This window comes from Zophobas morio, unplaced genomic scaffold (assembly GCF_036711695.1).
Source record: "Zophobas morio isolate AGI-343-1 ecotype UQ-CSIRO unplaced genomic scaffold, CSIRO_AGI_Zmor_V1 ptg000021l, whole genome shotgun sequence".
Classification (NCBI taxonomy): domain Eukaryota; kingdom Metazoa; phylum Arthropoda; class Insecta; order Coleoptera; family Tenebrionidae; genus Zophobas; species Zophobas morio.
In genome coordinates, this window is record NW_026972126.1 from 6296164 (window position 1) to 6310071 (window position 13908).

The 13908-nt window shown below is 34.9% G+C and overlaps 3 protein-coding genes across 3 annotated transcripts; 2 read left to right on the forward strand and 1 right to left on the reverse strand.

Moving 5' to 3' along the window:
• The first annotated feature begins 5 nt into the window (after nt 1-5).
• Nucleotides 6-1650, forward strand: LOC135133186 (caldesmon-like). Its single transcript, XM_064061483.1, has one exon. The coding sequence runs from the start codon at nt 129-131 to the stop codon at nt 1647-1649; it is 1521 nt and encodes a 506-aa protein (XP_063917553.1). The 5' UTR covers nt 6-128; the 3' UTR covers nt 1650.
• A 150-nt stretch (nt 1651-1800) lies between these two features.
• LOC135132419 (SET domain-containing protein SmydA-8-like) lies at nt 1801-11657 on the forward strand. The gene is made up of 5 exons (XM_064060505.1): nt 1801-1860; nt 1913-2091; nt 2176-2693; nt 10839-11073; nt 11132-11657. Exons 1-5 carry the CDS (start codon nt 1808-1810, stop codon nt 11638-11640), a joined length of 1494 nt encoding a protein of 497 aa, XP_063916575.1. The 5' UTR covers nt 1801-1807; the 3' UTR covers nt 11641-11657.
• LOC135132420 (SET domain-containing protein SmydA-8-like) lies at nt 11656-13217 on the reverse strand. The gene is made up of 2 exons (XM_064060506.1): nt 13088-13217; nt 11656-13032 (listed from the first exon to the last, which is right to left on the reverse strand). Exons 1-2 carry the CDS (start codon nt 13215-13217, stop codon nt 11678-11680), a joined length of 1485 nt encoding a protein of 494 aa, XP_063916576.1. The 3' UTR covers nt 11656-11677.
• Nucleotides 13218-13908: the final 691 nt, after the last annotated feature.

Consider the following 13908-nt stretch of genomic DNA (forward strand, 5'->3'; position numbering starts at 1 on the left):
ATAAATTTCAAATGTCACTGACGTTTAGGTTGGCAAAACAAACATTACTTGGTGACATTAGACATTACGACATAACCTCAAAACGCACGTGTTATTCTGTGTTTTAATTTTTTCGAAACAAGGTGAAAATGACGAGATTTGCGCGTGCGAAAGGGTCAAAAGCGTCCAACGAGAGAGTTCCTGAGGATGCTACACCCTGGAGTGAGATGAAGAAGCAGTTATTGGAGAAAAAACAACACGCAGAAGAAGCCAAAAAGAAGCAAGAAGCAGACAAACAACGACAGAAAAATTACAAACGGTTTTTGGACGAGGTTGGTGAAGAAGAAAGTAAGAATTCCAAGTGGGCCGAGTTTCCGAAAAAAGGGACAAAGCAGAAGGCTGATAATGATGTCATTGAAACAGAAGTTAAACCACCGAAACGAAAAAAGCTTGAAGAAAACAATAATGTTGGTGAAACAGAACAGCGACACAGAAAAAAGAAAGTTAAGGTTGTAGCGCAAAAGGGGGGCGCACAACAAGAGAATGCTTCTGAAGGTGCGAGCACTAACCAAAAGAAACAGAAAATTGAAGATCCATCAAGCACTAATGGAATGACTAATAAACAGCAACCTAAAAAGAAGAAAAAACTAAAAATATTAACAGGAGAAGATGGACAGCAACTTCAGATTCCAACTAGTGACAAAAAATCTGAAAACGAGGTGACAGCGAAGGCGGCAAAAGTAGTAAAACAGGATAAGAAAACTCCAAAAGTTGTAGCAAAGAAAAAAGGAATTAGAAATAAAAACAAACAAAATAACGGCAACCAGAAGGGAAAACCAGAAAAGCCAGCAACAAATACGCCCCCATCAGAAGAAGATCTGAAAAAAATTGAAAAGAAGAAACAGAAAAAAATACGTCAACTAGAAAAAAGGAAGCTGAATACAGAAAATCAGCCAAAGTTTTCGCAACCTAGCAAAAAACATACAAAATTCCAAAATAAGCAAAAACCAGAACGCCGGAAAGAGTTCCAAAATAGTATGATAATTAATGGTGAAGAGGTGGAAATCGCATATGTTGATAATTTTCCAATTAAAAAAGAAGATGCAGACAGAATCAAACAGTTGCGTAAGCAAATGATTAGTAAAGGTCTACCAAGAAGCGAAATTAACGTCGCCTTGAAACTGGAGAGACGAAAAGCGGAAAAAGCTTTAGCTCGGCTAAAGAAAAAGGTTTGCTTCAATTGCAGAAAATCTGGCCATAATTTATCCGAGTGTCCCAGCTTGAATAATCAAATGATGGCTGAATCTTCTGGAACTGGAATTTGTTTTAAATGTGGTTCCACGGAACATACGCATTTTGAGTGTAAGGTGGTTAGAGGTCAAGAATTTAAATTTGCACAATGTTTTATTTGTAATGAACAGGGGCACATTGCTCGACAGTGTCCTGATAATGCTAGGGGGTTATATCCAAAAGGTGGGGCTTGTAAAGTATGTGGAGATGTGACCCATTTGAAAAAGGATTGTCCGAAGTATCAGATGCAGCAGCATCACCTTGAACAAAGTGTAAAATTAGGAGTTATGAATAGTGATAATCCTGATAATTTAGACAGAGATGACGAACCTGTAAACATAAAAGAAACTAAGCGACCAAATAAAATTGTTAAATTTTAAATGCGTGTTTTTTTTCTAGAAAAATCCTGCCAATCAGAGTCGCGGAAAAAGATCACATGACGGAGCCGTTAGTTCCTGAATATAATTAGACTTCAGTTAAAATTGTGCGTCCTCAAACTAATTATTTTTAGTTCTATTATCTTCGCTCTAACGTGAATATGGGAGAAAATAGTTGCTTATATAAAATAACGAAAAATGATCAACTCGGGCGGTAAACTAAACATAAAAATATTTGCAAAATGTTGAAAAAAAAATTTTTTTAGTTACATTATCGCAGCAAAAAATATTAAACAAGGGCAACTGATTTTGAAAGAAAATCCCGTTATATTGTGTCCACAAATAGGAGGATGCACAATATGCTTCAACTGTTGCGCTCAAATTAAAAAAGTGCAATTTTGTTCTGAGTGTGCCGTTGCTGTTTTATGCAGTTCAGAGTGCAAAGGTAAGATCATTTTTCCCCACTCTTAGGACATAATTTGTCACTACATACTCTTAAAATATTATTTGATTATAAACGTTATTACAGGTCAGTTTCACACCCCTCAAGAATGCTCAGTTATAATAAAGAAAACCCCTATCAAACGTGAAGATCTGCTTACAAACCCGGAAATCGTTACCCCTTTTCGATATTTACTGTGGCGCCACTTCAACAAAGAATTGTTTCAAGCTGTACTTCAACTCGAAAATCATCTTGAGCTTCGCCGCGACTCGCAGATTTGGCGAAGGACTCATATTAACGTGGAGAATGTCTTGCATGAGTTGAAAATGGTGGATGACGCCGATTTAAAGAATGAAATAGTGCAGAAAATTTGCGCCGTTCTTGATATTAACACTTTTGAAGTGAGGCAACCGCAGAGAAATCGGTCCGGTTTTAATCCGGGTGAAAATTTGAGGGGTTTGTATCTTAGTGCTGCAATGATGGCACATGACTGTGTGGCCAACGTGCATTTAGCTGTGGATGATGAGTTTGTCTTGTATGTGCACGCTGCTGTCGACATTCCTGAAGGGGCTCCTATTCTTTTTAATTACGCCAATGTGCTGCAGGTAGGTTTACTCGTGGTGCTGTAAGTAAGCGTATGTAAATTGAAATCCGTTAACGGCTATTAGGTTTTTTGATCTTGCTGGAGATTGAACTTCTGCACGAGTATGCTGTTTTTATTTTGATTTGACGTGGACGTGATCATGTATACCATTTTTTTACTTCCAGAGCGTTTCATGATCCTTAGAGGACGAAAAAATAGGTGTCTATTTCCGTTTCTCTATCGTCTGCCTACCTATCTTCCTAACTATTTGTTCGTCTGTGGATCCAATAATTTATTTTATAAAATATCACACTACTGTCCTTCTGGTTTACGAATCCACCTTAATTTTTAACCCTGGACAACCAGATGTTTGTAAATAAATCAAAGTTTTATGATAATTATAAAAATAATAATAAAAACAAATGCCCTGAAATTTTGCAAACGTTTTAAGGCTATCGCAAGCATGGTAAATCACTAATCAAAATTTATCTGTTTATTACACCCAAAAACTTGATGACGTCATCTTAAAGTCCATATTTGTGATAATCAGCGTATTTATATTTTTTAGAATGATTTTTACAAAAACTGAATGATGCAATTTATTGCATTGTTCAAATCAAATTCAACCTACATTGGTCGTTACAGCCCATTAAAATTAGTTGGACCAAGATATCAAAATTCTTATGTGGATTATCAAAATATTGTTACGTTGAACGGGTATTTAAAATCAGCGTGGGTAAAACTCAAACATTTATTTCTCTCTTGAATTTACACGACTGATTACACCGCGGTTATGTACAAAAATAATTCCGGCGCAACTTGACTGTACTCTCGTGGATTAAATTGACTGAATAATTTTCGTTCCCGACGGTGGCCTCTATTTAAACCTATACGTTGCTCTCGATGGGTCGAGAACGCCGCTTGGAGGTTTTTCTGGGTTGTTCATCGCGACTTCCGATTCCACGCTTTTCTTTAGCGAACGCCGGTCGCTGTCATCGACGATAAGTTATCATCTCCGTATATACTAGAAAGTTCTCGGCGATGCATAGGCGTCGTACCGGGGGGACGTATGGTTCTATTTCGTAACAATATCTGTGTTGTGGTATCTTGAATTTAAAAATTAAATTTTGCGCTGAGTAAAAAAAGAACATCGCGAAACCACATTTGAAAAATTAAAAATCAGAAAAAAATCATTGAATAACGTAGGCAACATACCTTTGTCAGATACTGTCTACCACTTGCTGTTTCGTGCTGTTAGTGAAACGATGTTTTTAAAAAGATGGCACGTAAAATGCTGTTTGTAATTTCACTACAGGGCAATTATTCAAACAAAATGAATCGCACTCAACGTCACGGTTCCCTCAACGAGTATAATTGGTATACAATCAGTTTATTAGCGATTTTCTAAGAAACACTGTAAAACTTTGGCGAATTCATCAACAATTATTTTTGCTTAATTTTGTAAATTAACAGTTCGTGATTCAGATTTTTAACTATTTATGATTCTAATTCTAATTCATTTCAACTACAATAACGGACAATATTAATTTAAAATAGGTCGTAGGAAATTCACTTATTCAGGCTCAATTTCTTGTAATTAACCTACGTATATCTAAAAGTTCTGGATGTTTTTACTTAAGTTATTGTATTGTCCGCTTCAAAGTTCATTAATGGCATTTACACGTTGATTAATTTTGAGAGAAAGGACCTTGAAAATTATCATCAGATAAGTTAATATCAACGTGGACTCGAAGTAAGAGCCATATTTATAATCTTACAGTAAAAAATATAAACATTAATTCAATTTAATAAAAATTAGTAAAAATAACCTGATAGTGAATCTAAACTGATTCAGAATATTTTGACTTCGTTATACTAAATATGCTTCAATTTTGCTCATATTAGTGTTTAATTTTATAATTAATAATAATTAATATTAGTAATAATAATATGTTTTATTGATTTAGAAAATATATATTTTGTCTGATTATAATAATACCGTAACGCAATATAAACTTCCGGGTAACGAAAATAAGACCAAAAATCAGAAAACTTTTGAGAACCACAAATCCCTCAAAGGTTTTTCAATGTTTGCGTATCCAATGAACGAATCAAGTAAGTATTTGAAATAATCTATCTATACTTAATCTGGTCAAGAGAGTTGCCTCCAGTTTTATTGTTTTGTTTTTCGTATGTCGTGCAGTTTAAAGGTTATTCATGAGCAAGTAGATGACATACAGAAAAAAACCTGGTGACGTGATACTCTTGACCAGATTTTTAGCAAATTGGACACCCGATAGATTCTGACACAATTATCGATATTTTTTTTTTTAATGTAGTAATACAGGGTGATTATTTTATGTGTTCACGCCTGGATAAGTCCGAATAGGCAACACATGTTACTTTCCATAAACGACTTCGTCTTAAATTTTTTTTAATAATAAATAACAAATAACGTCTATATGGCAATCATTGCGCCAAAATTATGAGTATGAAAAATTAATTCTAACAGTCAAATTATTCTCAACTTCTAATTACGTTTTATTTTCTTTAAATTTTGCCATTATTAGTAGCTTGGCGTCTTTTTTGTGATTATGACATAGTGTGAGTTTTGTGTTGTTGTATTTACTAATTAATATGATTGCTAATTTAAAAAATTAATAGATTGATCAAAGTTGCTTATGATATGTATAATGTGTTGCCTTATTATTATATAATAATTATGATTATTCGATTGCTTGCTATAGTGAGTTAATTCCGTTTTGGTTTGGCAAAGAAATTCTAATATAAACCGCTGAGCAAAAAGTGTTGAAATCTTTTGGCTTTGAAACAGTACCTAATTTACAAAACGCATTCGCTGATTGATGAAGATGACCACTTTTTGTAACCGACAGTAGGCAGCATTTTCCCATATAACTAGAGTGTAGCACAATAAAACAGAACGAAATAGAGCAAAATATGTTAAACATGGTTCTAAAAGTCCCAAAATACTACACATTTTCCATTTTCTTATTGTATATATCTAAGAAGATATACTGTACATAGAATAAATATGTAAGTTCCACTTGAGTCAGGAAAGTTCATCTGGTATGATCTGGGAATACTGTTAAACAGAACATTTACATTTTTTGTTTTATTCATAATTCGTGTGATAGACTGAGACTGCGTATGATTACAATTGGGTAAGAGAATGAAGTTGGTAACGTTGGTTGAATGAGTCGTTCCCGAAGGTGGCCTCTGTTTAAACCCATACTTCGCTTCTGAATATTCCGCGATCGAGGTTTTTCTCGAGTAAGGGAACTAGGGGCTTGTTGTAACAGGGGTAAGTTGTAACACTAAATTTTTACCCGGAATTTAAACTCTTTAACGTCAGGTTTTTTACTGATTTTAATTCTTGCACCATAAGACATCATGTCATCATAACCACTGTTCCTCCAGCCAGCGCAGTGAGTGGATGTGTGCACCTGTTTCGTTTTGGCCAAGTAATGTAAAATATTGCTTTGCTAAAATTTGGTTTTTTCGTATCTGTTATTAATTAATTTTAAACTTTTAGTTTTGCATGTAGTTCAAAAATTACTCAGCTTTGATATTCCTTACACATTTTGACGCTAAGCGACATAATTTTGTCGAAATGTAATTAAATGTAGAAAATTGTGCTACGGGGCATACTGTAACAATACCCGAGGGGCAAGCTGTAACATGTTACAACTTATCCCAAATTACTTCTACAAATCTGGTACCTAGCATACGAAAAGCGAGCGAAAATTTTGACCTACGCCATATATCTGTTCCCAGATATACATATTAAGAAAAAGAAAAACAAAACTCAAATCTTTAATGTTGACTCTTTTTTTAAAAGTTTATTTGAGTTTTACTGATAAATATTATATATAATGAAGTGTTGTGTTGATTTTTGAAAAATAAAGTCTAAATATGTGTCAACATCAGCTTTATTTTTACTGGTACTACCTGCCTCATGGCTGTTACAACTACCCCAAAAACGGGGCAAGTTGTAACAGTGCACTTTTTTTAAGAAAATGCCTGGTATAAAGTGAATATGAACAATTTTGACCTTTTGCCTGTTCAGTCCAGTAGGGGAATAGTTAGACTACCGACAGATACTTTTATAGTGGTCAAACAGCTAGTAGATACCAAATTATATTCGTTTTCCTAAAAACTGTTACAACAAGCCCCTCGTTCCCCTACCTACCGCGACCTCCGCTTCCAGGCTTTTCAGTACAGAACGCCGCCCGGTCGCCGTCACCGACGATGAGTGACTCATCCTCGTTCTACGTACCAGAAAGGCCTCGAGAAGACGTCGTACCGGGGCGGCGTATGGGTTTATTTCGTAACAATATAGAGCCCAATACCAAGCTTCGAGGCATCTCTTTTGTGAAAGTTCATCCACCCTATTAATTAATTAATATTAAAATTTAAAGTCTAGATACATAAATCCGTGAAGGTTCCGTAGATTTCCTAATTATTTATTAAAACAGTGCCGTATATACATATTCCATCAGTTTCCATTCGCTTCAATAGTATTAAGACCTCTTTAAAAACTAAAATGTTTTTTATAGATTACAGATTATATTATTTTTGTTTAAGTAGTTCAGAGTTTGTTCGAAAATAACATATTTGAATATTTTAGAATAATGGTAATTACTTGGCAAGGGTCTCCTTTCTTTTTATATACTGGCGTTAATTTTGCTAATTTCAGCTCTTTTGGACACTTATTAGAATACAGGTATTATTTACATGTGCTAGAGGTTCAGCAACAATAAAAAATAAGTTAAAATAAAAATAGGGGTGTGTTATGAAACTACAGATTTTGTGATTATGTCAGCTATTAATTAAGAACAAATAATTACCATTTTGGAAAGACACACCATAACAGTACTAAAAATTGGTCTAAAGAGTTTAGACAGTACTTCCCTCGCTGTCGGAAACTTGACGACTGCATGCCTATTGTGTGTGTGAGTAAAGTAAATTTACGCTTTCATTTATTTTCTTGAATCACCCTGTATATGCAAATCCAAAAAATATGAATGGAGTGATAGATCACAAGTACAGACTGATCATATTTTGTACATTTTAGATATGATTTATTCGGCAAATTTTCGAGCTGACGTCATCAAGTTTTTGGAGGGGATAAGCAAATATATTTTGACTAAACATTTATTATGCTCTTTATAACCTTAAAACATCTGCAAGATGTCAGAGCATTCCGTTTTGTAGTTCCTGATTAAATCAATAAAATATATTTACGCATTCATTAATTTTTTTGAGTCACTCTGTATATGCAAATCCAAAAAATATGAATGGAGTGATAAATGACAAGTACAGCCTCATCATATTTTGTACATTTTAGATATGATTTATTCGGCAAACTTTCGAGCTGACGTCATCAAGTTTTTGGAGGGGATAAGCAAATATATTTTGACTAAACATTTATTATGCTCTTTATGACCTTAAAACATCTGCAAGATTTCAGAGCATTCGGTTTTGTAGTTCCTGATTAAATCAATAAAATATATTTACGCATTCATTAATTTTTTTGAGTCACCCTGTATATGCAAATCCAAAAAATATGAATGGAGTGATAGATCACAAGTACAGACTCATCATATTTTGTACATTTTAGATATGATTTATTCCACAAACTTTTGAGCTGACGTCATCAAGTTTTTGGAGGGGATAAGCAAATATTTTTTGACTAAAGATTTATGATGCTCTTTATAGCCTTAAAACATCTGCAACATTTCAAAGCATTCTGGTTAGCAGATTAAAAATTAAATTTCAAAATGTTGTTTTATAATTTTGATTTTTTTTTCAAAAATCTGGACGTTTCGGGTGAAAAGTCGATTCAGAGTTGTAAACTACATATATAGGACTATGTTATTTTATACAATTGAAAACCCATTTACTATGTACAATTTTGAAGTGACGTCATCGCATTAGTGGTGGGGATGATTAGACAAATTTTGGTTAGCGTTTTACCATCTACATGATATTCTTAATATAAGTACAAAATTTCACAACAATCGGTCGAGTACTTTCGGAGATTATCTGTCTAATAAAAATCCGGGACAACAGACGGACAGACGGACGGACAGACGGACAGACGGACAGACGGACGGACAGACGGACAGACGGACAGACGGACGGACAGACGGACAGACGGACAGACAGACGGAAATGGGAGACCTATTTCTTCGTCTTCTAGGGGTCATGAAAGATCGAGAAAACGTAAAAGTAGAGAGTCGGCCGACGGACTCGATTACAATACTTCCTTTGCTTACGCTCGGGAAGTAATAACAACAGCAAAAACGGGTTTTTAGTTTAATTTTTTTGAGAAATCCTGTATAAACAGCTTTAAAAAAATGGAAGTACATGAAGAAACGACATGTACAAAAGCATGTTTTTCTAAACACTTCTTTTAAATTGACTTTACAAAATTTGGAAACAACGTGATTAAGTTTTTGACAGGGATGCACAGGTAAATTTTGAGTAGGTACCGGTTTATTTATCATGTCGACGATAACTTTAAAGCATGTAGGTACCTAATATTTTATTAGAACACCTTATGTCAATTTCGACACGTACAGTGTACTGCTATTAATAAAACATTGGGGGGTACCGTTCTAGAGACTTGATCAATAAAAAAATGTATAATAATATATATTCAAAGATATAGTAGCACTGCAAAAAATGAAAACCCCATGCAACATTGGAACCTGCCGAATTTTTACCTCCTGTAACCTAATGAATAACTTTGTACGAATTCCGCTATATTGGTATAAAAGATTGCTGTACAATTTCCATTTTCTTTGCCAAACTTTGGATGCCTCCGAGAAAATCTAAAGACGGATTCATAAACAACAAGTACAGAAGTATGTTGTTTGGTTGTTAAAATTTAAACCTTACTTCTGTTACACTTAAAATGTTGGTTTGCGTTTTACCACCTACATGATATTCCTAATATACAAATTTGAAAACAATCGGTCCGGTAGTTTAGAGGATTATCTAATTGTCTAATAAAAATCGACACAGACGGCAGACGACAAATTATATTTTCGTATTCTAGGGGTCATGAAACGTTGAGAAAACATAAAAGTAGCAGTCGCCCAATGGGCTCGATTACAATGCTTCCTTAGTTTACGCTCGGGAAGTAAAAACTTGAATAAAATCACAAATTACTGAAAGTCAGAATATGGTAATTTAGTCGCAAATGGTCGGTCGCGAAAACAAAGAGTTAAATATCTCTTATTTTATAAATTATATATCTCACTTAAAGTCTGAAAGTTAACAGCAAATTTCATTAAAACTGATAATTACAGTATTGTTACAAGCATAGTATTTTCATTCTGTAGAGGTACTAATACAGTTCTATAACTTAAAATTTAATTTGTAAGCCCGTAATTCGTAAAATGATAAATTAGTCGCTTTCGCTAACCAAACGCTGAACAGGGGCGAACATGAATTTAATTGATCTGTTTGCAAAAATCGTTATTGTAATGAAATACTAATTTGTGGTTTGTGTTTATATAACCAAAAATTTTTGAAAATATTAAATTGTATAAACAACATCAGTAAATAATATAACATGGACGCAGCTTTTGATAGTTGATTCATTCTGATGTGTCCCTTGACAATTTTTTTATAGCAAATAGGATTTAAATTTTATAAAATAACATACTGCTATACTTGTGGTTTATGAATCAGCCTTGAGGTTCTCCCCGAGGCATCCAAATTTTCGCAAAAAATTGAAACTGTGTAACAAACTTTTTTACTAAATAATATAAGTAGAGCAATGAACATCATGAGCGATTTTGGACTTGCAACAACACGAACATCGCGCGTTCAATTCGTCCATGGGTTTTTTTTTCTTACACAATTGCTGCTTTTATCTATTTATTTTTTAATATATAGAGGTTATCACAAACAAAATTTCGTAAAGTCAAATTTTGTAATTTTTCAAAGAAACGGGATTTACTGGAGTGTATTTCAGGGGCGAGGGTAGTTTTGTTGAAATAAACTTCGACCAATTTTTCTATCAAAAATTCCAGCAGCATAAATTTTTACCTAGAGTACAACGTTTATTACTTAGAGCATAGCACCGAAGAATAGAATTCAGTAGTTCTTGAACTAAGACAATCACTCATTTCAGGGTAACGAAGAAAGGCAAAGTCAGCTTAAAGATGGAAAATATTTCTTCTGCAGCTGTTCAAGATGTACAGATCCCACAGAACTTGGTACCGAAATGAGTTCTTTGAAATGTCCTCGGTGCCATAAAGGTTTTATTCGACCGAAATCATGGCAGTGTTCACTTTGTCAACGCATTTATCACAGTTCCTTGATAAAAATGACGTTAGCGGAATGTCGAAGACGAATTGATGAAATAAGTAAGTAAAATCAATATAGAATGTCGTCTCAGATTTAATTTAAATCTACATTCTTTAGGATCACCGGACATACGGACCCTTGAAAAACTGCTGCAAAAGCTTTCCTTTACTTTTCATCCTCATCACTACCTAATTTTAGAGGTTGAACAAAATTTAATCGGACTGTACACTCAAAGCCCACCCGAGACTAAGAATTTGCGGCGAAAGATTGAAATGTGCAACAAATTTTTAGACATATTTCGGAAAATTGAACCAGGCATTTCTCGAATTCAGGCAATTGGTTTATACGAACTCCATTCTGCCGTCGTCAGTTTAGCTGAAAGAATTTACAAGAGCAAGGAAACTGACAAAGAAGGCTTCATGAAGATGCTCTTACTGGCCGAAAGCACCCTTAAAAATTCCATTAAGTCTTTACTGTACGAGCCAGTTAAAAGCCCTGAAGGTCGACTAGCTCAAAACGCTCTTTCTGAATTGAAAATGTTGAGAGCAACCATCAGCAACTTTCAGTCAGAGGAAAAGAAGGTGGAGAAAAAGAAAAGCAACAAGGGAAACAAAAAGAAAAAATAATTTTTATTGGACTTTGACAGAATAAACACTTCAGATTTCAGGCGGTTTCTATAAGTAGTTCAAAATTTTCTTTAAGTGTGTCGTAAGATTCCTGGGCGACTAATCCTAGTTGACCTTCGTTTGAATTTGGAAGCTCATTTTTTAGAATCTCCACCGACTGTCGTAAAATATCACTGGCTTCCTCCATCTTTTTTCTAAATTCGTCTTTGTTAATTACGCCAGATGAGTATTGGTTTCTGGCCAAATTTATTAATGGAGCATGAAGTTCATATAAAGTTATTCCTCGTATCCTTGTTAAACCTGGTTCTATAACGTCTAAAACGTCTAAAAGTTGCTTACATAACTCTACTTTTCTCTCCTGTAATAAATCTGGTAATTCATGGATGGTGTAGCCTTCAGCTCGACCGTAAAGTTGGGCCAAGGCTGTGCGGATTATCGTCATATAAGCACTCTTAGGATGAAAAACTGACCTATATTTTCTGTAAATAGCCTCTCTACATTCTATTCCCTCAGCTCCTGTAATCATTTCGACAGAATCTATTTCTCTTTGTACAATATCATAGACTTTTTTAACCGACATAGCGCTTGTTTTGAATTCACAGTGAGTGCATTTCCACTCACAGGTGAAGCTTAGTGGATCAGTGCTCAAAAGCACTCCATTGTCGCATTTGCTGCATTTGAGGGTTCCTAAATGGGTTCCAAGTTCTGTCTTATCTTGACACCTGTTACATTTACACTCGAAGTATTTACTTTCAATTAGAAATTCTCGTCGGATCAAAGTGGGCCACAACGAATACGTATAACTGCAAAACAGTTCTCCATTTTCAGGAATATTGATAGCTGCTTTGACTGCAACCTTCAAATCGTTTGAATCTATTGTGTGGTGAATATTGGAAACGCAATCGTGTGACATTACTGCAAGTTTGGGGTACAAACAACGGATTAAATACCCTGAAGAAGCCCTCGCTTCGAAACTGTTTACATCAAGCATACCACACACACTGTGGATGAGATCTTCAGAAAAACGATTCAGTTTACAAGGGCCTCTAAGATAATCCACAATGTTCACCTGGTTGAAGTACCAGATCGGTTTTGTCCTGCGCAATTCGTTATGTGTTTCCATCATTTCCACTTCTTCTTCCCATCGTCTGGGATCCTTTTCTTTTGCAAGAAGAACTCTCAATGGTGTTATACATTCGTACTGAAGACATACATCCGTAGGATCTTCAAGTGGTTGAAATTTCACTTTAGCACTTGCAAAAACTTCACACTCATTTTCACTGTGTACGGAAAGAAATTTGCACTCTGAATTACATACGGGCCATGAACACTTTGAACATAAGTTGCTGCAGTCCACGGGCACGGAACATCCAAGACACAAGGGACAAGAATCTAAAGTAAAATTATTTTAGAAACGCAACTAAGGCAAAAACTCGTGACGACTTACCCGATTTTGGTCCATATGCGAAGGGAGAGTCTGTCAGGATTAATTCCCCCGCTTTTAAATCACGGCTGGCAACGGCATAACGACCTACCTGGTCATTTTTCTTTACAGTAAGAGCTGCGTTATATGTCATGTCTAGACCGACAATAAACTTTCGCTCAAACAAATGTTATATTCGTAAAGCGGATCAGGAAGTCATTAGCCATTGTTTCGTCAAAACCACTGGCTAACTGCCTGATTTTAGGTGACTATGTCGAAATCACCCTTCCTTTGCGCCGGTTCTAGTGGCGAAAATCCAAAACTAATAAAGATTTACGTAAGTGGCAAGTTTAACATGTTAAAATTAATAGAAAATAAGAATAGGTAGTGACTGCCTTAATAGCTCTAGCCAAGGGGAAAATAACTTTACTACTGTCAGAAGCAAAACTCGTTCGGTGGGCTATCATCCAAACTTTCGACATGTCGTTCTAAAAAGATGCCATTAATTTTGAGTTTTCCCGTGTCGGTTTAATGTAAAGGTACAGCTGTCTTCGTTAAGTCAAACATAAATCACTAGATTTGCTAATTAAAAATGTGTTGCGTGTTTTTTCAAATCACTGATAAATATATACATGATAGAAGATGGTTAGTTTGTACGCTATCCTTAGGTAGCTGTATTTTGATTCTAGGAGGCTATACTTTCACGGTGTAATAAAGCTCTTTCTTACTCAGTAATTGTAAATCAGTTACGAGTCAGTTGAAGTAATTCAATGAATAAACTGACTTAACCGTAGGAGCTAATTTTATTTTAAGTATTGTACGTTTGTACATTGATATCCTAAACT

Excerpts from the sequence above, each read along its gene's own strand:
- LOC135133186 (XM_064061483.1), top strand. The coding sequence starts at position 129 with ATGACGAGATTTGCGCGTGCGAAAGGGTCAAAAGCGTCCAACGAGAGA.
- LOC135132419 (XM_064060505.1), top strand. The coding sequence starts at position 1,808 with ATGGGAGAAAATAGTTGCTTATATAAAATAACGAAAAATGATCAACTC. Across the intron at positions 2,092-2,175 it reads ATGCAGTTCAGAGTGCAAAG|GTCAGTTTCACACCCCTCAA; the intron begins GTAAGATCATTT and ends ACGTTATTACAG. Across the intron at positions 11,074-11,131 it reads AAGACGAATTGATGAAATAA|GATCACCGGACATACGGACC; the intron begins GTAAGTAAAATC and ends TACATTCTTTAG.
- LOC135132420 (XM_064060506.1), bottom strand. The coding sequence starts at position 13,217 with ATGACATATAACGCAGCTCTTACTGTAAAGAAAAATGACCAGGTAGGT. Across the intron at positions 13,033-13,087 it reads CGCATATGGACCAAAATCGG|ATTCTTGTCCCTTGTGTCTT; the intron begins GTAAGTCGTCAC and ends ATTTTACTTTAG.